This window comes from Macrotis lagotis, chromosome X (genome assembly GCF_037893015.1).
Source record: "Macrotis lagotis isolate mMagLag1 chromosome X, bilby.v1.9.chrom.fasta, whole genome shotgun sequence".
NCBI classification, from domain to species: Eukaryota; Metazoa; Chordata; class Mammalia; order Peramelemorphia; family Peramelidae; genus Macrotis; species Macrotis lagotis.
This window is the reverse complement of record NC_133666.1, coordinates 513,969,086-513,994,244: the sequence shown is the minus strand read 5'-3', so window position 1 is coordinate 513,994,244 and position 25,159 is coordinate 513,969,086. Positions and strand designations below refer to the sequence as shown.

The following is a 25,159-nucleotide window of genomic DNA, read 5'->3' as shown; positions in this document are numbered from 1 at the left end:
TCTTCCTCCCAGACCCCCGGATTTAAACTGAGCAGAAGGGCGGGGCAGAGGCTGGGGGGGCGCTGCCCGCCGGGGCTCCGAGGAGGGCCTGGGGCCCTCGGGCGGAGGGCGCCAAGCCGAGCCCTCGGGCCCGGCCCCGCCCCCAGACTGCGGCTGCTCCGGACCACTCAGAGCCTGCGGCTGGGAAGGGGGCGGGGCCGCTGCGGAGGGGCGGGGTTTCCGCTTCCTGCTGCGGATTGATGACGACGGCGACAACTGCGGCGGCGCGGGGGCCGGGCCGGGCAGGGTCGGGTCGCTCGGGCAGCGGTCGGCGCGGGGACGGACGCGGCCGCGGCCGGGGCTGCGCGGCGATGGCCGAGGGGCCGGAAAAAGGCCAGGCCCGCCTTCCGAGGCAGCGCGGCAAGAGGGAGGCCCGGGCCGGGGGCCGCGACCCCGAGGCGTCCGCTTCGAGCTCGTCCAACTCGGTCCCTCCCCCGGACGAGCCGCCAGGCCACGCTCGGGCCCCGCGCAGGCCTGACGCCCAGAGCCCCGAGGCGGGCCCGGCCCCGGAGGCGGGCCTGGAGGGCGAGCCCGCGCCGGCCGGCACCGAGGCGGAGCGCGGCGGGGCCGGGGGCGGCGGCGGGCCGCGGGAGAAGCCCACGGCGCGCGAGTACTCCCGGCAGGTGCACGAGTGGCTGTGGCAGTCGTACTGCGGCTACCTGACCTGGCAGAGCGGCCTGCTGGCCTTCCCCGCCTACGGCAGCCCCCTGCTGCAGCCGCAGCCCCCGCCGCCGCCGCCGCCGCCGCCCGGGCCCCCGCCGGCCCCGCTGGGCTACTACAACCCCTTCTACTGCCTGCCCACCCCGCCCGGGCCCGAGCCCGCGCCGCCCGCCGCGCCCGCCGCCGCCGCCGCCGCCGCCGCGCCGCCCGCCCCGGCCCCGGCCCCGGCCCCGGGCCCCCGGCCCCCCAACTGGCAGGGGTCGGCCAGACTGGCCCCGGTGAGCAGGGCCGCGGGGGTCACCGCGCCCCGGCAGCAGAACGAGAACGGGCGCCCGGCAGGTGAGAGGCGGGCGGGCGGGTGTGGCGGGGCCCCGGCGGCTGCGGGCAGAGCGCCCCCGGGGGGGGGGGGGCTGTCGGTGCCCCCGAACCTTTCCGCAAACCTGCCTGGAGGAGTTGTTTTTATGTTGTGTCCTGGACCGAGGTGACGTAGAGTTGAGGGACAGAGAGGCCTCGAGGTGGCTAGGTGACCGTGGGCAAATGCACCTATGCACTGGGCAATTTGTGACAGTATTCTGCCACCCATAGAATTAGGTGTTCGTTTCTGGTCATTATTCAGCTGCTTTAACAGTTTTTGTTGTTCGAGGAAAGATTCTTTTTAGTGAGAGGTGTGGCAGGAAATTGTAGGAATGGCATTAATAAAACATTTTCAAACTAATGTCAATATAATGGTCAGTTACTGTTTTGTGAAAAAAAAAAATATATATATATATATAATCTGTGATTTCATTAGTGAACTCCCAGAAAAGCTGCTAATGCAGACTGGTTCCTTCTCTGGAACTTAGAGTCCTTTAGAATTGCCAGAGTAGTATCAGGACATTAAATTGGTAGCCCAACCAGTATGATGTTCCAGAAACAGGATTTGAACCCAGTGTCTCCTGGCTCAGAGGCCAACTCTCTCTTTCTCTCTCTCTCTCTCTCTCTCTCTCATAAAAATCAAGAAGATGAGGAATTGTGGGAAATGTGGCTCTGAAGCAGAGCCCTGCCCACCAAAAAAAAAAAGGCACAACTAAGAGAATACCTTGCATGTAAAAGCACAATAAATATTATAAACAAAAGTAGCACCAAAAGGTAGCTGAAATAATATTAAATGCAATTACAATCTTGGTCCTTGAGTCCAGAACAAAGAAACTCTTCTCTTTGTAGAGAAATACAAGTCTTTAATTAAGAATGTTGTGTGACACTGTCAGATTCTGTTGGTCAGAGTTCTCAAAATTTTAGGAGTTGGAAGGGACCTCAAGGAACCTCTAGAGTCACTCTAGACCGACCAATCCATACACTATAGGAATCTCAACTGTAACATATCCAGCAAGCCACTGTCTTATGCTTGAAGATGACCTCCAAGTAGAAGAAACTACCTAGTGTATTATGCTTTTGGACAACTATAACCTTTAGAATGTGCATACTGATATCAAGCCAAATTTTGCATCTTTATCTACTTTCCCTTCCCACCTTCCCTCCTGTTTGTCTACCTTCTAGAACTAAGCACTCCTCTTACAGGCTCAAGTTCTTTATATGACCTAGGTCGTCCCCTAAACACTGTGGTACCAAGCCGAATTCAGTACTTCAAATAAGGTCTGATAAGGGCAGAGTCACCTTTTTCCTAGAAACTATGTTCTTAATAACTGCTCAAACCAAATACTAGCTTTTTTGGCTACCACATTATCATACTGACTCTATTAAGCTTGATATCCACTAAAACCCCCCAGATCTTTTTCAAAACAACAGCTGTCTATGACTCTTGTATTTGAGGAAATTATTTTTTTGGTGCCCAAATAAGAGATTTGATATTTTATGCATAGTGAATTTTATCTTTGATTTGTCTGTAGTCAAGATCTTGTGATATCCCATTTCTGTCATCTATTGTGTTGGCTATCATGCTCAAACTTGGTGTTATTTGCATATCTGATGAGCATGCCATCTTTGCTTTTAGGGGTTCTCAACCACAATGATTCTTCCTTTCCTCCTCAGATCTCCCTCAATCACTCATCCCCACTTTCACTAAGTATGGTGCCTCATGTTTTATTAAAAAAATGAGGCTATTTACTAAGAACTCCCTTTTCTCTCCTCTTGCTCATCTTACATCACCCAGATTCCTTCTGCCATTCTCTCATCCTTCACCTCTCTCAGATACTGAGATGACCCTTCTTCCAAAGTAAACCTCTCCACATGCACATGTTCCATCCTGTCTTTCTCCAATAGAATTATTGCCACTTTTGTCTCCTCTTCAATCTCTTTTTGTCAATTGACTGATTCTCTGGTACCTACAAATAATGCTCACATCTACCCATTCTTTAAAACATCCCCACTTGCTATCATTCCCTGTCTTTTCTCCCCTTTCAGCTAAACTTGAAAAGGCCATTCACAGAAGGTGACACCACTTCCTCTCCTCTGACTCTAATCCTATACAATCTGCCTCTCTCCAAAATTACTAATGAACTCTTACTTGCTAAATCTAATGACTTTTTCTGTCTTCATCCTTCTTGACCTTTCTATTGTCTTTATCACTGTTATTCAACCTCTTCTCCTTGATTTCTCTTTTTTTGTGTGTATTTTTGGGGGCACTGTCCCCTGCTGGTTCTCTTACCTGTCTAAGTGCTCTCTCTCATCGTCTTTGGTGCATTTTCATCCAGGTAATGTCATCTAACTATGGGTGTCCCACAGAACTTCTGTCTTTGGTCTTCTCCTAGCCTCCCTCTTTACTATTCACTTGGTGATCTCATAATCTCCAGTCAGATCTCATTATGGATTAATATATCATCTACATGCTCATATCTTCGAATCTATTCATAACCTTTCTGCTTACATCCAGATTTCACATTTCTGTTTATTAGATTTCTCAGACTGGTTGTCCTAACGATGTCCTAAACTCACCATGTCCAAGACTTCTCATTTACCTTTCCCACTAAACTCTTTCCTCTTTGAAACTTGCCTATTACAGTCCAGGGTAACCCCACTCGTCCATTCCCCCCACCCAGGCTGGCAACCCAGGTTTAATTTATAACTCCTCATTCTTTCGTGTCTGTTGGCAAGATCTGTCATTTTTACCTTCCTAAGTCGGTCACGTATGTCTTTTCTGACACTGCTCCAACCTACTCTAGTCTCTCAACACTTTATATCTGAACTATTGCAATAACCTAATGATTGGTCTGCCCATCCCAAGTTTCTCGCCAATACATTCTGTATTCCAGTTTACTGTGATCTTCCTAAAACCCAGATTTGACTATGTCACCCATCCCACCCTTCTCAGGAAACTCCACAGTCTCCTTTTTACCTTCAGTATCAAATACAAAATACTGTTTGGCATTCAAAGGTTTTCATAACCTACTATTTGCTTTCCAATCTCCTTAGACCTTTCATCTCAAAATTTACTCTGCAATCCACTGACCCTGGCTGCCTTGATATTCCCTTGACAAGTTAAATCACCACCTGACACCAGGCACTTTCACTCTGATACCCATGCATGAAATATTCTTTTTCATCTCTAGTTCTTGGCTTCCCTGGCTTCCTTCAGATCCTAGCTAAAATCCTACCTTTTACAGAGAATATTTTCCTATTTCCTTTAATTCTAGTGTTAATTACTTTTTGTTTTTTCATATTTATCTGTTATATGACTTAATTGTACATAATTCATTGCATATTTTCTCCCCCTTTAGACTTGTGAGTCTTGGGAGCAGGGTCTATTTATTTTTGGCTTCCCTGTATTTAACACATTGCCTAGCACATGTTAAGCATTTTACAAATAAATATGTGTTGACCAAATGACTTCACTGGAGACATCTGGACATTCATCCAGTTATGAAGCTATCTGATTTTATTGTATCTGTATGTCTCCATCTTCTCCATTCAAATTGTATGAGGTCATTATCAAAAACTTTGCCAAAATCAAAGCAAAGTATATCCCTTTATATCCCCCAACATTCCCTCCCCTTACTAACTGAGTAATCTATCCAAAAAAAAAAAAGAAAATGAAGTTAGTCTGATATAATTTGTTATTGATGAAACCATTCTGGCACTTTGAAACCACCAATCCTACCTTTGTAGGTATTCAGCACCAATACTTTTAATGATGTCATCTTAAGAGTTTTCCAGGAATCAACATTAAGCTCATTTGCCTATAGCTTATGTTCTATTCTCATTCCTTTTTTGAAAATTAGGATAGAATTTCCCTTCTGCAATCTTGTAGTACTCCTCCCATTTTCCATGATTTTTGAAAATATGCAGCTGGTGGCTTGGACGTCTTACTTGCCAGTTTTTTTCAGAATATAGTTATCTGGGCCAGGTGATTTGAATTCATCAGGGACAGTTAGGTGCTATCCCTTTATTTTGGGTATCAACTACATATCTGGCATTTTTGTTAATTTACAGTTCAGAACAGTGTTTAACTGAGAATAAAAAGAACGGCAACAAAACCTTTTTTTTAAAAAATGATATATTGGTAGAACACTTAGGAGTCTACCTGCTAAGAAAAAATTGAGGAATTACTTGAACAAAATTAGAAAATACTTTTCACAAATAAAATCAAATCTAAACAATTGGAAATATTTTTTCAATTGTTCATGGCTAAGCTGAGCCAGTATAATAAATGACAATTCTGCCCAAACTAATTTATTTATTTAGTGCCATACCAATTTAACTACAGAAAAAATTATTTGATAAAGCTTGAAAGAATAAGACGTCCAGGGAATTAATGAAACAATACAAAGCAAGGTGACCTAGCAACATGTGATCTGAAACTATTATATAAAACAATAATCAGAATTACCTGGTACAGGCTAAAAAATAAAGTGATAGATCAGTAGATTGGATTAAGTGCACAAGACACAGTAGTAAGTGACTATAGTAACCTAGTGTTTGATATAAACCCCAAAATCCGAACTTTTTGGATAAGAACTCACTGTTAGACAAAAACTTCTGGAAAAACTGGAAAACAATAGGACACAAAGTATAGTCTCAACATCTCACACCATGTCCAAGGTATGATCTAAGTGGGTGTATGATTCAGGCATAAAGGATGACTTTTCAAATCTATGGGGAAGAAAAGAGTTCATCAACAAGCAGATGAAAGGCATTATAAAATGGAAAATAGATAATTTTGATTATGTTAAATTAAAAACAAAATCAATGCAACCAAGATTAGAAGGAAATCATTAAACTGGGAAACAATCTTTCAACAAGTGTCTCTGATAAAGGCCTCATTTCTCAAATATATTGAGACCTGAGTCAAATATGAGAATGCCAGCCATTCCCAAAATTGTTAAATGATCAAAGGATGTGAACAGACAGTTTTCAAATGAAGAAATCAAAGCTATTCATAACCATATGGAGAAGTGCTCTAAATCGCTACTGATTGGAGAATTACAAATTAAAACAACTTTGAGAGGTATACCCCTCAACACCTATCAAATTAACTAAATATGACTAAAAAGAAAAATGATAAGTGTTGGAGAAGATGTGGAAAAATAGGGATTGTGAATTGATCCAGTTGATCCTGTTTTAGAGAGGAATTTGGAACCATGCCCAAAGAGCTAAAAAACTATGCATACCCTTTGATCTAGCAAGTCCTACGAGGTCTGGATCCCAAAGAGAGCATAAAAAAAGGGAAAAGGACCCACATGTATAAAAAATATTTTAGGAACATTTTTAATGGCAAAATGTTGGAAATTGAGGGGATGTCCATCAGTAGGGGAATGGGCTGAACAAATTGTGGTATTATGAAAGTAATGGAAATCTATTATGCAATAAGAAATGAACAAAAATTGGTGGGGAAATTGTAAAACTCAATATCTTTAATAAAAATAAATTTAAAAAGACGAACAAACAGGTTTCAGAAAAATCTTTGAAGACTTGTATGAATTGATACAAAATGAAATGATCCAAGAAAATGTATCAGCAGCATTGTGTTTGACCAGCATTGAATACCTCAGTTCTTCCCAGCAACACAAAGATACAAAACAAGTATAAAGGATGTAGAAAGGAAAATGCTATCCAAATAAAGAACTGATTGACTCAGAATTTTAGATGGAAGCATGTTTTTTTTCACTTTATTCTTTTTTGTCGGTTTTTCCACCCTTTTAATCTGTTTCTTCTTTCACAACTGTGGTTAATATGGAAATAAGTTTTATATAACATCAAAATGCCTTTGGTTTTCAGAAGAGAGGAGGAGAGGGAGAAAACTTTAGAACTCAAAATTTGTAAAAAATGAATGCTTAAAATTCTCCTGACATGGAATTGGGAAAATATATTACTAAAAATGATATATTGAAAACAGAAAGAAATTAAATTTCTTAGTTGAAGGCAAGGGACCCTGTTGCATTTTATCTTTTCTATCTCCTTGTCCTGACAGAATTCTGTATAGTGTTTTGTCTTGTTTGGGGTAGGGGAGCTATATGTAGAGAAGGCAAGAAAAAGGAACTGGATCTGGATTTTATTGGATATAGGTCACTATCAGTGCATTTATATCTGGACTGTTCAATTGAGATTATTTAATCCAATCTAATCCTGAAGCATGAATCCCCTCTTAGAACCTCCTCAATAATTAGTAATTGTCTGACTCCAGTTTTAAAACCTCCATGGTGAGTTATTATGAGTAATTAATTCGCCTAAGTCCAGAAGTAGCCTATTTAACAATTCTTGTTGTTAAAAGGTATTTTTCCCTTATTGCCTCTCTAGTCTGTTCTTAGTTCTCTTACACCAAGCAAAACTTGGGCTATATTCAAGTATTTGAATATGATTGTCCTGTTTCCTGCGCTTCCTTAAGCTAAATATCCCCAGTCCTTTCAACTCATTCTTGGCTTTGTTTTTTTTAGGTTTTTGCAAGGCAATGGGGTTAAGTGACCTGCCTAAGGTCACACCATTAGTGTCTGAAGTCAAATTTTAATTCGGGTCCTCCTGACTCCAGGGCCAGGGCTCTATTCACTGCACCACCTAGCTGCCCTCAAATCATTCTTGATAACTTGGTTTCAAGATCCTTTATCAGTCTGGTCAACCCCTGGATGAGCTCCAGTTATCCTTCCTAAAATATATATTTTTTTAATTTAAATGAACTGAACACTAATTTTATGGATATGTTCTGATCAGCTTAGTTCAGGTCAAGCTGTTTCCTTCCTTCTGGACCCTTTATTTCTATTCATGTGGACTAAGATTTTCATCAGGTTTTTTTTGGCTGGCATATCTCACTGTTGATTCATATTGATCTTAAAATCCACCAAACCTCCAAGTCTTTTTCTGTTTTCTAGCATTTTCTCTTCCACCCTTTAGTTGTGTGGTTGATTTTTCATCCCTGTGCATCATAAGATTGTGATTTCTTTCAAGCATAAACTCAGTTGAACTCTGTCCTTCATTCAGTTCGTTGTTGTTGAAATATTCTGATTACATTAAGAGATAAATCTGTGATATCCTTTATATACTAAGTGATAAAGACAATAACTACATGGCTTGAGTGTGTTACATGGAGTTTAAATTCTTCATAATATGTATCATATTAAATAAAAATATTATATAAATACATGGTAGCGCATGGCAAGTTAATTTTTGGTATTAATTTAATATTAGAAGTTACTAACAAGAATTTTTCAAGTATAAATTTTTCTTCTCAATTATATTCCTTATTCCTAACCTAGCTAGTATGCTAAGCAATGCTTAAGTAAATTATTAGACATTTAATCTAATAATCAACTTTTCTAACTTGTATTTTTCTTATTTCAGGTAGAGAATATGCTATTCCATCCTTGGCACACAGGTTTATGGCAGAGATGGTGGATTTCTTTATTCTGTTTTTTATTAAAGCAACCATGGTCTTAACTATTATGCATGTCAGTGGAATAAAGTAAGTTAAATTAATAAAAAGGCTGAACTTCTTTCTTTTTAAAAGAAATTTTGTTCAACTAAAAGTGTATAAATATTATGTCAGTGAATTTCTCAGACAAAATTATTAATAGTACACTTTGGGTTTGGTTTTTGATGTGCTCTTTCAAGTTTATTTCCTTGTTGGTTTTAAATAGTAACTATAAAAGAGAACAAAAGTTAACAGTAACTGGAGGAACTTTGCATGTGTTTAGAGCAGGGATAGGGAACCTCAAACTCATTCATCTATTTTTGTTTCTAAATTTGTTTTTGTGTCTTTGGGAAACATTATTGCTCTTGCAACTCTAGAAGCTACTATGATCCATTCACAGTGGAGTTTCTGAAGGGTCAAAGATAAATTATGAAGAACAATTTAAACCAGCTGCTCTTGAAGGGGTCCTTTTAGGAAAAAAAAATAAGATTATAAAAATAAATTTCAGTTAAATAAGTCAATAACTCGTTGCCCTTTTCCATTTTTTATGATCTAAATTCAAGTTTCTACAAATTATAGCAATAATATTTCATTAAATTGACCAAGAATTTGTATGCCTCAAAATTGAGAAATATATAGCAAAAGCCTAGCTAATTTGAAACAAGTAAATGCTAGTTAGTTATCTTCAAAAGGTTGTTAAAAGTATGCCTAAAACATTTTTAATGATACAAGTTACGTAAATATATTGTATTTTAATTTCTGAATATATTCTGTCTCTCTCTTCATTCATCCTATTAATAAAAAGGAAAAAAAAGCAGTTCACCAAAGCTAATCAACACATCAGCTCAAGCTGACTGTGAAATGTTTTATAGTTGTCTTCTACCTCTCCAGTTAAGTTTCATCTTTTCCTTGGGTGCAGGCTTAGCCATTATGATTTTATTTAATTTTAACTAATTTACTTGATTAAATACTCCCCCCCCCTTCACTTGTACATCATTGTAGTCAGTTGAGTGGTACTCCTGGATCTGCTTACTTCCTTCTGTATCTGTTCATATAAATCCTCCTGTATTTCTCTGAATCCTTCATGTTTATAATTTCTTGAAGTATTATTTCATTACATTCATTTACAATTTGTTTCTAATTCTTTGCTATCATAAAGTATTGCTCTATTTTAATATTTATAAGATCTTTATGTTTTTTTTCACTTAAGGTATACTTAAAACTTAGTTTATTTCAGTTTTTCATGTTCCTTTTTTAAACAATATCTTACTTTTTTCCAATTACATGCAAAGATTGTTTTCAACATTCATATTTTGCAAGTTTTTGAGTTCCACATTTTTCTACCCCTTTCTCTTCCCTCCCTCTTCCCCTTGACAACTAATAATCTGATATATATGTACAATCATGTTTTAATATGTTTCCATATTAGTCATGTTGTGAAAGAATAATCCAAACTAAAAAGGAAAAAAGCCGTGTGAAAGAAGAAAAAAGTTTTAAAGACTCATATTCTTTTAAAGTTATCTTGCCCTTTTTAAAAAAAAGTTCCTTTTTTGCTTTTTTTGATAGGATTTTGGTGTTATGAGCTGGCATTATACTTTTACTATAGGATTATTTAATTTATTCACTATAATGTATTATATTTCAGAATTGTGTGTATAACTGGTAGCAATCATTTCTGTTAGTAAAATATAGTTGTATTTTAAAATATTTACTTTTTCTGCTGCTATTTTTGAAAGATCAGTTTCAAAGGGAAAATCAAAAATCAAAGTTAGAAGCTTGCAGACCAAATAGTCCTTAAAATATTTGTAGTCTCCAGAAAGAGGGTTTTCAATCTATAGTGAGTGTTGTGTATACATTTCCATGGTTTAATAAATGAAGGTTTCCAGGGGTCTCTTGGCAACATTTGGCATTTTAATTCAGAATTTAAATTTATACAAGTGATTAACATGTGCTATGTATTCATGTTTTGGCACAACAGAACTTTTTTTCTCCATATAATTTGCACTTAAATGATCAACTTGATAATTTTTTTAAACAATAATTACTAGGGGAAAAGTTTCATGAATTTGACTACCCAATGTTCATGCCAAATGTAATGACAAGATAATAGCCATCTTTTTCCCCCCCTGAGGTAGATATGTTTTTTTTTTTAAAGAAAACCTATAACTTAGTAAACACTTCTATGAAAACATATCCAGGGCAGCTAGGTGGCACAGTGGATAGAGCACCAGCCCTGAAGTCAGGAGTCCTTGAGTTCAAATCCAGCCTCAGGCACTTAATAATTACCTAACTTTGTGGCCTTGGGCAAGTCACTTAACTCCATTGCCTTACAAAAACCTAAAAAAAAAAAACATATCCAGTTTAACTATCTTTAAAATATTTCAAAATTCTGAGCCTCTGAGAAGATTTAATATTTGGAGGATCTAAGATAGAACAAAACATAGAATCACTTAATAGTGTGCTATCTGATCTTTCTTCTCTCTCTTTCTGGCCCTTTACCGTGAAGTTAATTTGAATATAGCTTCTGGAAAGGTACTAAGGTTGAGGAATCTCACAAAGTCATTGCTGTAAACCCACTTAGTCTATCAGACTGCCTCTTGGATCATATTTATACTATTAGAAGGCTAGAACAATGGTCTCCCAAATGGGGAAACATGGTTTTATGCCAGAGATCTAGGACCAGTCCTTAAAGGGATGTGTAAATAACTAATTACAGGGTGGGAAGACTGTTTAAATTCAGGAATATGCTGGAGCCAGCTTGCAGTTGTTCAGTTTCAACATGAACATTTTATCTTGCAACTCAACAAACCCTTTACTTCAGGACCTGTTTCATTGTTTTATTGTCTAGACTTAAGAAAATGTTAATACAAATTAAACTTAAAAATGTGCCATATATCCCATTTTTCTTTTTAGAGAGCTGAATCTTAAACATTTACTGAACTCTTGTCCTACCTTCCTCTGATAGCTAGTCAGAGGGGTTATTTCCATCATAATCACACCTATCTTTATTCCCCACATTTCCCTCCTGCACAAGCTTCCCATCTCTCCCCCCACTCAGAATTCTGAGTCAGGTTTTGGCCTCTCAGAGCAATTATGAACTAAACTAATTGCAGCTATGCAGAAGAAATTGAGAAGATTATACCTCATCTCCTGCTACCTAGATCACCTTATGATTATGGCAGGTGTCTGTATGTATTCTATAGTTAGGGGATATATCCTCTCCCTTTTTATTATGTTGGTAAATACAGTCACATGATTGACATGCATGATTGTGATCTTGTTCAAAGATAACATTACATCTTTTCCCACTAACCCTACTCATCTTCCCTCTTGTTGTTGAGGTCACAACCATCCTTTCAGGTTTTGCAACTTCATCTTTGATTTTGTATTTTTCCTTTATTCTGAATCCATGTAGCCATTCAGTTGCTGAATATTTGTTCATTCTGCTTCCAGATTTCTTACAGCTTTCACCTCTTCATTCATATAGCCATCACCCTTGTTTAGACTATCATCTCTTCTCACTAGACTATTTCAACATCCCCCTAAATTGGTCTCCCTACTTCAAATTTCTCCCAACTCTGTTCCATTCTCTATACAATCACCAAGATGATTTTTCTAAGGTACAAATCTAAACATGTCTCTTACTCAGTAAATTCCATGGGCTGGTGATTTAGGATCAAATGTTATTTCATATTTATTGAATCCCTTTAAAAATTCAGCTCTTATTTAATACTTCTCCCTTGTACATGTATTATGCTCCAACAAACCTGGATTGCTGCAGTAGTTAAGTGGTGCAATGGATAGAGCACCAGCCCTGGAGTCAGGGGACCTGAGTTCAAAGCTGACCTCAGACACTTAATTTCCTATCTATGTGACCTTGGGCAAGTCAACTTAATCCCATTGCCTTGAAAAACAAAAATATTGGATTGCTTGCTGTGCCCTATCTCACTCTTCTTTGTCACCTTTATCTTCTTTTTAACATAATGAAGTATCTCACTTTGAAAATTTTTATTTCATTTTCTGTTCTTATCCAAATATTTTCTTAAATTTTGGGTAGATTTTCTTGAGACTTGTATAAACTAAATTGTGTGAGTAGATGAACTGTAGGTATAGATTCAGTTGAGACAGAAAGATAAAGGATGCCAGTGGTTAAGCTGAAATGTGTAGACAAACATTTAGTAGTCCATGAGTAAGCTAATGAAAGTTACTTTGAAAAAAAAAAGATAACTGAAGAAATTCTTGAGGAATGTGAAATCCAACATATGAAACTGAGTGGGAAGAAAGCTATTTATTTTTATAGTTTCCTTAAATATTGGGGTGCTTTCATGGAAACTATTAATCTGTCATTTATTCAATTATTCTTGTAATTCATTCTTTATACTGCCTTTTATTCTCTTTAGAGATATTTCTAAGTTTGCTATGCATTATATAATAGAAGAAATAGATGAGGACACATCAATGGAAGACCTGCAGAAAATGATGATTGTGGCTCTTATATACAGGTTATTAGTTTGTGTCTATGAGGTAAGATTATGGCTTTTCAAGAAATTTGTTATAACATTATTTAATGTTTTGGAGATAGAAATTAATTCAAGGCAAAACTGGCTATTTCAGCCTTTGACAGAGTCTTAGACTAGGTAGAGAGCTTTGAGATAATCTAGCCCAACCCCCTCATTTTATAAAAAACACATCTAGAGTAACTTTTTCTTAAACTCACAGTAGTTAGAGGTAAGGACTAGACCCCAAGTTTTTCCTAAACCAGTAGACTTTCCACTATACTTGTGCCCAGAATCTCAGGCAGCTAGTGATAATGAAAAATTACCTACTTCACAGAGTTTTTGTGAAGAAAACACTTCCATGAAGATTATTTTTTTTATAAATGTACATAATTTGTGTTATTAAACACCATCATATATTCAACACCTATGTTAGGTTATATGGAGGATGTAAAAATATGAGCTATATTGCCTTGCCCTCAGAAGTTAGTTTGTAGTCAATTTTGGACAAAACATGAGTCACTAAGAGAAGCTGCAGAATACTTGTCTCTGGAATAGACAATAAAAGTGACATTTTAACATATTAGATCTAGTCCCTGCTTAGATGTGGAATGATGTATTTCTCACAAACTTTAGCTATAGTGTTACATAAACTATTTTCCTTCCCCTTTAAAGTTTTCAGCAAAGGGGCGGCTAGGTGGCACAGTGGATAGAGCACCGGCCCTGGAGTCAGGAATACCCGAGTTCAAATCCAGCCTCAAGACACTTAATAATTACCTAGCTGTGTGGCCTTGGGCAAGCCACTTAACCCCATTGCCTTGCAAAAAAAAAAAGTTTCAACAAACTTTTTGAGCAAACAGTGAAATAATTAGGGAAAACTTTATTAATCAACAAAATTGAGAAAGGGCAAATGTTTTCCTTATTCGCCTCTTTTAAAAAATATTTTGTTTTGGGGCAGCTAGGTGGCGCAGTTGGATAGAGCACTGGCCTTGGAATCAGGAGTACCTGAGTTCAAATCTGGCCTCAGATACTTAACTTAATAATTACCTAACCATGTGGCCTTGGGCAAGTCACTTAACCCCATTGCCTTGCAAAAAACTTTAAAAGAAAGGATTAAAAATATTTTGTTTTTTCAGCAATTACATTTTCTCTTAAATCTGGCCTCAGATACTTACTTAATAATTACCTAACCATGTGGCCTTTGGGCAAGTCACTTAACCCCATTGCCTTGCAAAAAACTTTTTTAAAAAGGATTAAAAATATTTTGTTTTTCAGCAGTTACATTTTTTTTTTATTTCTCTTTTCAGATTATTTGTATATGGGGAGCTGGTGGAGCCACTCCAGGGAAATTTTTGCTGGGACTTCGTGTTGTGACATGTGATACATCAGTTCTCATTGCACCAAGCCGTGTTTTAGTGATTCCTTCCTCAAATGTTAATATAACAACGTAAGTTCTAGGTTTTCATTTTTAAGCTTGCTCTATATAGATAAAATTAGATAATTATTAAAAGCAAAAACAACTAACCTGGAAAACAGATCAAGGAGGAAGAATTTAAGTATTTTTGAAATACATGAAAGCCATGGCCAAAAAAAAAAATATTTTGTTATCCTTTTTCAAGAAATCATAAAAGAAAACTGCCCATGTTTTGCCAGAGGGCAAAATAGAAATAAAAAGAGACCACCAGTTATCTCCTGAAAGTAAGATAACTCCCAAATGAACACTCTCAATAACATTATAGTCAAAATCTAGAGTTTTTAGGCCAAAGAAGAAATTCAAGTGCCAAGGAGCCACAGTTAGAATATTTTAGTCACCAGCACTCTTAATAAAGCATAGAGCTTTGAGTACAGTATTCCACCACTCTTAATAAAGCATAGAGCTTTGAGTATAGTATTCTAGAAGGTAAAGGATATAGGCTGATAGCTAAAAATAACTTACCCAGTAAAACTGATATGACCCTATGGGGGGGGGGGGGTAATAGATCTTTAATGAAATAGAGTATCTCCAAGAACTCCTGATAAAAAGACCAGAGCTGTAAAGAAACTTTGAAATTCTGTAAACATAAGAGTCGAGGAAAACATAGAGAGATAAACAAATGAACAATCACAGGAGATGAAGAATAAACAATTACATTTTAATAATGAAAAATAAAAAATATGCCTTGAACCCTATTATAATTTAAGGTCATTAGAGGAATCTAGTTAGATAATATGACCTAGGATAAGTTGTGTACCGTCTTGATGTTCTTAAGAGTAGAAGAGGATAATAAAAGGAATTTACTGGGTGGGAAGGATAAAATGATGAGAAAAGTTAGGGAAAATCAGTAGAAATCTAAACAAAGAGAAAGGGGAGCTTGGTGCATGACAAATTTGAAGTTCACTCCTATCTGTACTGGTCAGGAGAGGAAGAATATAGACAAATATACATACAAATGGACATAGATGTAGAAATACATTTCACTCAGGAGGGAAATAGGGAAAAAGAGAGAAGGGAGAATTAGAGGATAGGAATATTAAAGGAGAGATCTGTCTTAAAACAAATTTCAAAGAATGTATATAGTTTTTACTGTAGCAAATAATTGGGATCTGAGTTGATGCCTATTCATTTGATGAATGGTTGAACAAGTTATGGTATAAGAAGCTGATGGAATACTATTGCACACTTTAAGAGATGAAATGAATGATTTCAGAGAACCTGGGAAAACAAATGTAAACTGATACAAAGTGAAAGAAATAACCAGAATAATTTATACAGTAATAGCAGTATTGTAAAGATAACCAACTTTGAAAGACTTTAGGAGGCTAGGTGGCGTAGTGGATAGAGTATCAGACCTGGAGTCAGGAGTACCTGAGTTCAAATCCGGCCTCAGATTCTTAATAATTACTCAGCTGTGTGGCCTTGGGCGAGCCACTTAACCCCATTGCCTTGCAAAAAAAAACCCTAAAAAAAAGACTTTAGGAACTCCATTCAGCATAATAACCAACCATGTTTACAGAGGATTAACATTAAAACATACTACCTACCTCCCGATAGAGAAGTAAAGAACTCAGAGATAGCTTAAGACTTTTTTTTAAACATGACTGTACAGAAATTTGTTTTGATTGATTATGCCTGTTTGTAACAAGAGTTTTCATTCTCAATGGAAAGAAGTCAGTGCAAAAGAAAGCAGATTTTTGCAGATTGAAGAAATATATAATTTTTTTAAAAAGAAGGGAATCAATATGATTAAAAGTTTCAAGATCATACCACCAAAAAGCTCAAGAAATTGGGGATATTAAACCTGGAGAAGACAAGACCAGGTTATTTTCAAGTCTTTAAAGTGTTACCATGGAAGCAGCATTATACACATTGTGCTTGATTCAAGTGAGCAGAAATAAAAGTGGTAGAAAGAATGTAGCTTGATATAGTGAAAACCTTTAAAAATCAAGGTTAGTGTGCTCTGCCTTATTAAGAGTCTTTAAACAAAGATCTCATGCTCAGTGGCAATACTATATATTCATTTCAAGATGACAGAGATAATGTTCTCCAAAAGACACTTAATACTTGGGTCAAATAGATTGACTCTCAGTCTCTGATTCCATGGTAGTATAGGTTTTCTAGTACCTTTGTTTTTTAGTTGTTAGGCCTTGTCCTAGTCAGTCAAGCTAACAGCCAAAATTCCAAAGAAGGAATGGAATACTGGTCCTTGTGGCAGTTTGAAATTCTCCAAGCTTCCTTCAACTGCCAAATATGAATAGGTTAAAAATGGATAGCTAGAAATCTAATATTTCCAGGATTATTTTCCAGTCTGAACTATTCTGTTTTTGAAATTCTCTTTATTTAGTGGCAATTTCAAAAAGAAAAAAACTAGAAGATAACTTTGATATATGATAAAAATTGAAAAGTATAAAAGATCTACTTAGTTCAAAGAAGAGGTGATGCTAGAAATAACCTTTAATGAGTGACAGTAGAAGAAAAATCAGTGGAGTAATTATGCCTTCACAAAGTATTTGTGTTACTGGAAAAAATATCATTCTATGTCAATCACATCCCATTCTTTTATTGCTTTTTTCCTCTCATAACACACTAGGGTCACAGTTGTACATTATCAGTCTTTGACAGTCACTAAAGTGTTATGGAATTTAATCACAATTCCTGCTATTCAAAAATAACTGAATATTAGAGGTAAAATTTATCCTGTTGGTGACTATGAGATCTTTTTTTTAAGGCAATGGGGTTAAATGACTTACCCAAGGTCATACAGCTAGGTAATTAATAAGTATCTGAAGCTGAATTTGAACTCCGGTGCTCCTGACTCCAGGGCCAGTGCTCTATCCACTGCACCACCTAGCTGCCCCTTGTTGGTGACTGAATGATTTTTGATCAATAATATTAAATAACTTGGACTTGGGAAAATGCTTTTATATTAAAAATACATATTACTTGATTTCTTTGTTTTTTGTCCTTTAAATATTTAGGTCCATTATTCGAGCCTTGATCAAGAATTTTTCTATTGCTTCTTTTTTTCCTGCTTTCATCACACTGCTGTTTTTTCAGCATAATCGAACAGCCTACGACATCGTAGCAGGAACCATTGTGGTAAAAAGAAATGGGGTTAGATGATGCCAAGAAAAATCCCTTTCTGTAATAATGACAAAACTAAAATTATGTTTTGAGGCCATCAGTATCCTTGGGTTAGATTAACTGGTGATTCAGAAATTAAACTGTCACTCCCATGTGATATAGATGACTATCCTAAAAGTACTGACTTTACTTGAATGCCAAAGAACTTACCAGAAAAGAAACAGTACTTATTCAATGAAAAAGTTTCGAATTTTGCAATTGAAAAGAAGTCATGTAGTGTCACAATCAACTTTGGACATATACTTTATTACATTCTAAGGCATGATTTGCTGGGAGTAATTTCAGCCTTGAGTCTCCAAATGAAATGTCTACAGCTTTTTGTGTTTCACACAAAAGGATGGAGAATGTCCAGTTGTGTTTTGTAAACACCCACATAATCCACTTTATGTAACACCTCTTAGGAAGATTGCAACCTTTTTTTCCTCCTAGAGGATGAAATTAATTATTACTCTACCATTCTAGTAATTAGTTACATGAGATAATTGGACTGTGGAGGCTAAGGTTCTCAGTTATCTCTTATCTAAAGCTTTTTAATATATATTGCATTTTACTTAAAGAATGGTGCAACTTTACCACTATTCTAAATGTTTAATCTAAATGTGTATTTTGTGACAAGTCTTGCATGATGATGATCACAAGTATTAAGTGTATTACTATATTATCAATGTTTTTTAAAAGGAAGGTGTTAGTGATTCTTTTTATAAATGAATCAAAAGTAAAATTTCCATCATAAATTGAACTTTCTATTGATGTGCAAATGTTTCAGTGCTCTAAAGGGAACACTGTGGACTATAAATATGTAGAGAAAAATAATCACTTCCCTTTGATGGTAAAAAAAAATACTTCCATCAAGTTGTTGCATATAAACAGTACAGTATGAAACAATATTCTAATTGTGTTTGCAGCATGAAGAAAGTATTAGTGTATCTCAGTGTTCTGAAGTTGGATGTAACATCTTTACAAATAGGATTTTCACTCAATAATCAACCCTCACTCTGTATCCTTTATCATTACATAGCTATACTGTTGGAGTGAACTGCATCAATCTGTTGAATAAAGAACTTCAGTATTTCGTGATATATTTACATACCATATACTGTGAAATGTTTGTATTTTTCCCAGTTCAAAGTAGTTTGAAAATAACTTGGAAAGGAAGTGTTGTCTTCAGACATTGATCAGTTTGAAAGTGTTCTTTAGTTCCACTGGAATTCCTTGATCCTACTTATTTATTAACCTGTGGGCCAAAAAAGAATTCCAAAGTTTCACTTACTCAGTTTACTATTGACTATGCTGCTGGTATGTAAGGAGTTAGGAAGAATGGTAATTCTGTGTGTTGCCATTTTATTCATTCCATTGTTGAAACAAAAGCTGTGTTTTTGTTTCTTTTGTGAAGAGGTGCCCCTGGTAGCACTGTTGAGATATTTCTGAGCCAAATAAACAGGTTTATCTGATTTTAATTTGATTTTGTAACCATATTGTATCCAACATCTCCATTTATTTGAAAGGAAGTTAGTATGTATAATAGAAAGAGCATTGGATTTGGAATGAAGAGAGATCTGAATAATACTACCGATGTGATTGTGGACTTCACTACCTCTGGGTCCCAGTGTACTCATCTATAAAATTACTTGGTTCAATGATTTCAAATTCAAATAGAAACAGATCTCTGCAAGCTACATATTGACTTAGAAAACCATAAATTTACATTCTCCATGTTGCATTGTAATTTTATTTATTTTGCTAAACATTTCTCAATTATATTTTTATCTGGTTTCCCCCAAATTGTGGCAGGAGAGTTGATTTACAGACTAAATTATCTAAACCTATGATCCTAGAATATTTTCTTACATAAATTTTTGTCAAACATATAGAAATTAATTATGTAGTGAAACAAAATAGCCTTTAATATTCTTAGTTTTTTAAAAAAATATCATTGCTACATAACAAGCAACAAAAAAATAGATTTCCCTAATAATATTATCATACTAATTTTTAAAATTCTTTTCCTCACAATTTATTATGAAAATTATTTGGAATACTGTTTTTACAATTAGTGTTTACAGAACTTGAACGACAATCTCTTTTTGCTGTAACTTTATTTTAAAACTTCACAAGTCTCTAATTCAGCTTCACTAAAAACTCTTGGAAGTGCTATGCTTGATTTAGACATTATCTAAACTAATATGACTCATCTATTCATAGTAAAATAAATGAACCAGTAATTGAATTTCTTCGTCGTCTTTTTTTTTTTTTGGCAAGGCAATGGGGTTAAGTGGCTTGCCCAAGGCCACACAACTAGGTAATTATTAAGTGTCTGAGGCTGGATTTGAACTCAGGTTCTCCTGACTCCAGGGCCGGTGCTCTATCCACTGCACCACCTAGCCACCCCCAGTAATTGAATTTCATAAATTTGATGTGGGACGGTAGAAAATACTGCAAAAATACAGCTAATGTATATAATACTAATCACCACTAATGTATTTCATCATTGTTACTTTCTGGTTATAACTTGGACATTATCACTTTTAGGAAAGCAATTTAAAGCACTGGGGAAAGTAGATTCTGGTATTGTAGCAGATATCTCAAGTGGTGCCATACCAATAGGAGTAGCTTTTCTTATATGAAAGCACTTCCTTATTAAAAGAAATCTGAGCACCACCATTCTCCTTTTTTTTGGTTATGAAATTTCAGTGCCCCAAAGTAAAGTTCAAATTTAAGAACAAAAAAAAAGACTTTTTAAAAATTACTGCCTTCAGAAATTCCTGTATTTTACAGTATTTATATATTTTAAATTTAAAATGTAATAGGTAAGATAAAAGCAAATCATAAAAGGAAATTAAAGGGAGACAAATTTAGTTGTGATATTATTTCAGTGAGAGTTCTCTTAAGTATACCCACTGTATCTGAGAGTGCAAAATTAACTATATATTTATTACTGGAATCTTAGTATCACTTTTTTAAACTCTACAAATATTCATAACTACAGATGTAATACATAGTCATGTATGCCTTGGAAGAGGAAGCCTAAAAATCATGTAAGTTAATTATTATACAGTTTCTTGCTACATCATTTTGTTAAATCAAACCTCTTTGATCAGATTACACAATTATAAAGTGAAATTAAATAACAATCTTGATAATGCTCAATTTTCTATCATCTCAAAGTCTATTTTAAGCACTTATCTGCCAGTGCATAAATTTTCACAATTAAAATTTACCAGTCAACATGTAGGTATCATGCATTTTCAGACACTAGGGGATAAAAAGACAGAAATAAAGCACTTTTGTCCTCAAGGGTCTTATATTCTATTGGAGAAACCATTTGTAAATGTATAGTTGAATATTATTAATGTACTGTCTGTACATTTATTTTCTTAATATTCTGATTTCCCCCCTAAGAATACATATGTATCTTCTAAACTACATTACTACATTTATAAATGAAAAAATTTATTATGAAATAGACACACCTCTTTTACTAGACCAGCGTGTACATATAATATAAATTAATTGCCCATTTCTGTGGTTTTGTTATATCATAAGTATTTTAATAACTCAGTGCAGCTATAGAAAACTATACTGGCATATAATTCCTTTTTTCAGGTAAAGTTTTCCTTATTTCAGTTCTTTTCCAATTTGGGTGGTTTTCTTTGGATAGGGAGAGACAGGAAGTAAAATCTATTTATTTGCTACTTGTTAATTTCTATATAAGGATTTGAGGAGAGGATTGAATCTGTTGGATAAAATTAGGTCTGAGGATTATCCAAATTTCTAAATAAATCCTTTTCATTTATGATGTACCTGTCGCTATTAGACAGTTTATATTCTATTACCTTGGGTAATCTTAAGGTTAGTTTCTTTTCAAATATATAATTCCCAAATGCTTTATGTATTAGTATTCATGAAACTGAACCATCATAGAAAAATTTGAAAATATTATCCAAGTCTCCACATCATAAAAATATTTGTAGTTCTACTACAAACTACAACTACATGTTGTAGTTCTGCTACAACAAACACAGACCATTCCAAAAATATCTTTGTTAGAGATATTCCCAATTCAGTCAAGGACATTCTTCAAGAAGTATTTACTTGAACAAGCATCTACTACTTACAACATAATTATGAGGAAAGGCCATAGGAATTCATTGTCCTAGAAAATGACCTTGCATCATTGTTTTGTAACATATCACAGTATTCAATTTGTAAGCTGCCAATTTGTATAGTATCCTGTCTTAATAAAATCTTTATTACAGTCTTCATTGTGTTTATGCATCATCTCTGAAACTTTTAGTTTTGAGTTTGTGTTTCAAAAATTGGATCTCTACATCTTTTCTTAACTAGGTAAAAAGGCCATTCTCTGCTTCATTTCTTACAGTCAAACCGAGACCTGTTAAAGACCTTAGCTTAAAAAAAACCATGGACCATCTACAGTCATCCTAATCCATACCTGACCAATGAATCCAGATGGCTCCAGAGGAAAAAAGTGAGGCTGGTGACTTCGTCCAGCCCTTCCTCACTTATGTCCAATTCACCTAAAGTATGTATGGTCCATTTTGAGAATGAAAGAACTCCAATAGAGGGAGTGTTACATTTAACTTCCCCTATTCTTACAAAATCTGAAGCAAAGTTCTCTCAATATATACATGAAGCTCTCCTGCCCCACTGTTTCCTCTCTAAAGAAAATCCATCAACCTCTTTTTTTGGAAGTGGGTATCTCTTTCATGAGAATTTGAAGACGACCTCTAGAGGGTAGTTTGCTGCCAACCAAAGCTGCCCTTTCCACTTGTGAAAATTCTTTTTAGTCAAGTATTTATTGTTAACTATGTGTCAGGTACAGATAAGAGTTCACAGACCAACTGTGCCACACTGTACTGTACTTTGGAATCTAAACCTCATTCAAACTAGAGATTGATAAACAAACGCTCCCTAATACCAAAGTAGTTGTAGAAGGAAAGAACTTGAAACAAAGTAGTTGGTCATCAATTAAGAAATGACTAAAGAAGTTGTGATACAAGGATATAACAGATTATGTAAGAAATCAAATGAATGCAGAAATTATGAATACTGTGAAGCAATGAGAAGATACATGAACTGATAGAAAGTAAATCTAGAAAAATATGTTAAAAATGACAATTTAAAAGAAAAGAAAAATCACTTCCTGGCCTTCTCATCAGCCTGCTCATTATCTGAAGCAATAACCAAGTTCTGAAATACTTAATGGTTTCATGACCAGTTACAGCCCTAGAATTCCAGAGTCTTGTTTGATGGTTTCTTCAGGCATCTACTACTACTACCACATCTAGGCATTGTTCCTACCCATGCTTCCCTGCTTCACTCCCTATCTCCTCACCAACAACCATGTGATTCATATGAACCCCTTAACCATCTTGCATGTGTGCCCACTTGGCTTTTTCTTTAATCAAATTAGCTGTCACTGTTTCTCAAATGGGATCTTTTAATGGCTCCATTCACCAATGCTATAGTTTTCCAAACAAAACTATCCATCCTTGGTCATCATTTTTCTATATGTGTTACTACCTCTGATTAGAATGCATTCCTTGAATGCAGGTCTTCTCTTGAATAACATTTCTAAGTTGTCAGGACATTACACATTTAGGGTTCTCTTCCTATCTGATTGTTCCTCAGTCTCCTTTTCTGGATCTTCATCCAAGAAAACCTTAATACCCCAGAGTTTTGCTCTGGTCCTCCCTATATATGACAACTACCATGGATTCAATTATTAACTGTATGCTGATGACTCAAAGCTACCTATCTAGCCCTAACATTCTGCTGGCCTCCAATGTCACATCTTCAACTGCCAATCAGACAACTCAAATTAGGTTTCCAGTTGACAAAATATGTCAAAAATAATTCATTTCTTTGAAGTCCTTAATGCTTCCAAACTTTGTTAATAGTTTTATGGGCAACACCATTCTCCCAGCCCTCCAGTCTTGCAATGCTCATCTCAATTCTCTTCCCCCTCATAAGTAATCTGTTGCCAAAGTTTTCAAATATTTGACATCTTGCAAAAGTTTGTTGTTTTTTTTTGATACAGGAAAGGCTCTCAGGCTCTCATTTCTTCACACCTGGACTATTGCAGTTGATCTGTCTACCACTTCATTTAGTTGTCAAAGTGATTTTGCTAAAGCACAAGTTAAGTCATGTCACCTCAACACTTAAAAAACCTCATTGGCTCACTATCATTTCCAGGATCAAAAACAAAATATAATGTTTGACCCTTGTTTTGTCTTCTGCCTATCTGCATTCTAAGTAGGAAAGAGGGCTCTTCCACAATCAAAGCTAGCATGTGGATTGTAAAGAAAAGGCTATGAAAACTGGAGATGACTACAATTTTCTAAACTTCAAAAGGTCACAAGAGGGGCAGCTAGGTGGTGCAATGGATAAAGCACCAGCCTTGGAGTCGGGAGTACCTGAGTTCAAATCCGGTCTCAGACACTTAATAATTACCTAGCTGTGTGGCCTTGGGCAAGCCACTTAACCCCATTTACTTTGCAAAAACCTATAAAGCAAAAGGTCACAAGAGCAAGCCCCTAGAGTCTGGAAGGTGATGTCCATGGCAAGATTGTTCAGAAATCAGAAAATGAAAACACCATTTTTATGTTTCAACCTAATCCAGCAGTAGCACTAATACAAACTTATCTCTCCAGCATTCATGTTGTATTTGATAGTGACTTTTATGAAGTATATGCTATTTAGAAATCAGGATGGTTGAGCCCAGTAGACATTCTAGTCTTACTCTTTCAGAGTGTAGTTAGCTATATTTCACTCTAAAATTTCTTTTTTTTAAATGATTCTATTTATTTTGAGTTTTACAATTTTTCCCCTAATCTTGCTTCCCACCCCCACAGAAGGCAATTTGTCAGTCTTTACATTGTTTTCATGGTATAGATTGATGCAAACTGAATGTGATGAGAGAAATCATATCCTTAAGGAAGAAACATAAAGTATAAGAGACAGCAAGATCAGACAGTAAGATATCAGGGGTTTTTTTCCTAAATTAAAGGTAATAGTCCTTGGTCTTTGCTCCAACTCCTCAGTTCTTTCTCTGGACACAGATGATATTCTCCATTGCAGACAGTCACAAATTGTCCCTGATTGTTGCACTGATAGAATGAGCAAGTCCATCAAGTTTGATCATCACCCCCATGTTGCTGTTAGGGTGTACACTGTTTTTCTGGTTCTGCTCATCTCACTCAGCATCAGTTCATGCAAATCCCTCCAGGCTTCCCTGAATTCCCATCCTTCCTGGTTTCTAATAGAATAATAGTGTGCTGTGACATATATAGACCACAATTTGCTGAGACATTCACCAATTGAAGAACATTTACTTGATTTCCAATTCTTTGCTACCACAAACAGCTACTATGTCGCCCTAAAATTTCTTAAAAGATTGGAATGTCTTCTGGAAGGGCATCTGATCAAGCTCCTATTGTATTGTGTTTCTCTCACTGCACCACTAGTGATTAGCACCTTAGTTCCATGTAA

At 36.4% G+C, this 25,159-nt stretch overlaps 1 protein-coding gene across 1 annotated transcript; it reads left to right on the top strand.

The window, feature by feature from the left end:
- Window positions 1-224: 224 nt before the first annotated feature.
- FAM8A1 (family with sequence similarity 8 member A1) lies at window positions 225-21,908 on the top strand. The gene is made up of 5 exons (XM_074207222.1): window positions 225-1,038; window positions 8,464-8,584; window positions 12,934-13,057; window positions 14,337-14,476; window positions 17,485-21,908. The coding sequence occupies exons 1-5, from the start codon at window positions 240-242 to the stop codon at window positions 17,627-17,629; spliced, it is 1,329 nt and encodes a 442-aa protein (XP_074063323.1). The 5' UTR covers window positions 225-239; the 3' UTR covers window positions 17,630-21,908.
- The last annotated feature ends 3,251 nt before the right edge of the window (window positions 21,909-25,159 follow it).

Bases quoted from the DNA above. Each gene is read 5' to 3' on its own strand.
- FAM8A1 (XM_074207222.1), top strand. From the start codon at position 240: ATGACGACGGCGACAACTGCGGCGGCGCGGGGGCCGGGCCGGGCAGGG. The intron at 1,039-8,463 runs GTGAGAGGCGGG...TTCTTATTTCAG, and splicing joins CGAGAACGGGCGCCCGGCAG to GTAGAGAATATGCTATTCCA. The intron at 13,058-14,336 runs GTAAGATTATGG...TTCTCTTTTCAG, and splicing joins TATTAGTTTGTGTCTATGAG to ATTATTTGTATATGGGGAGC.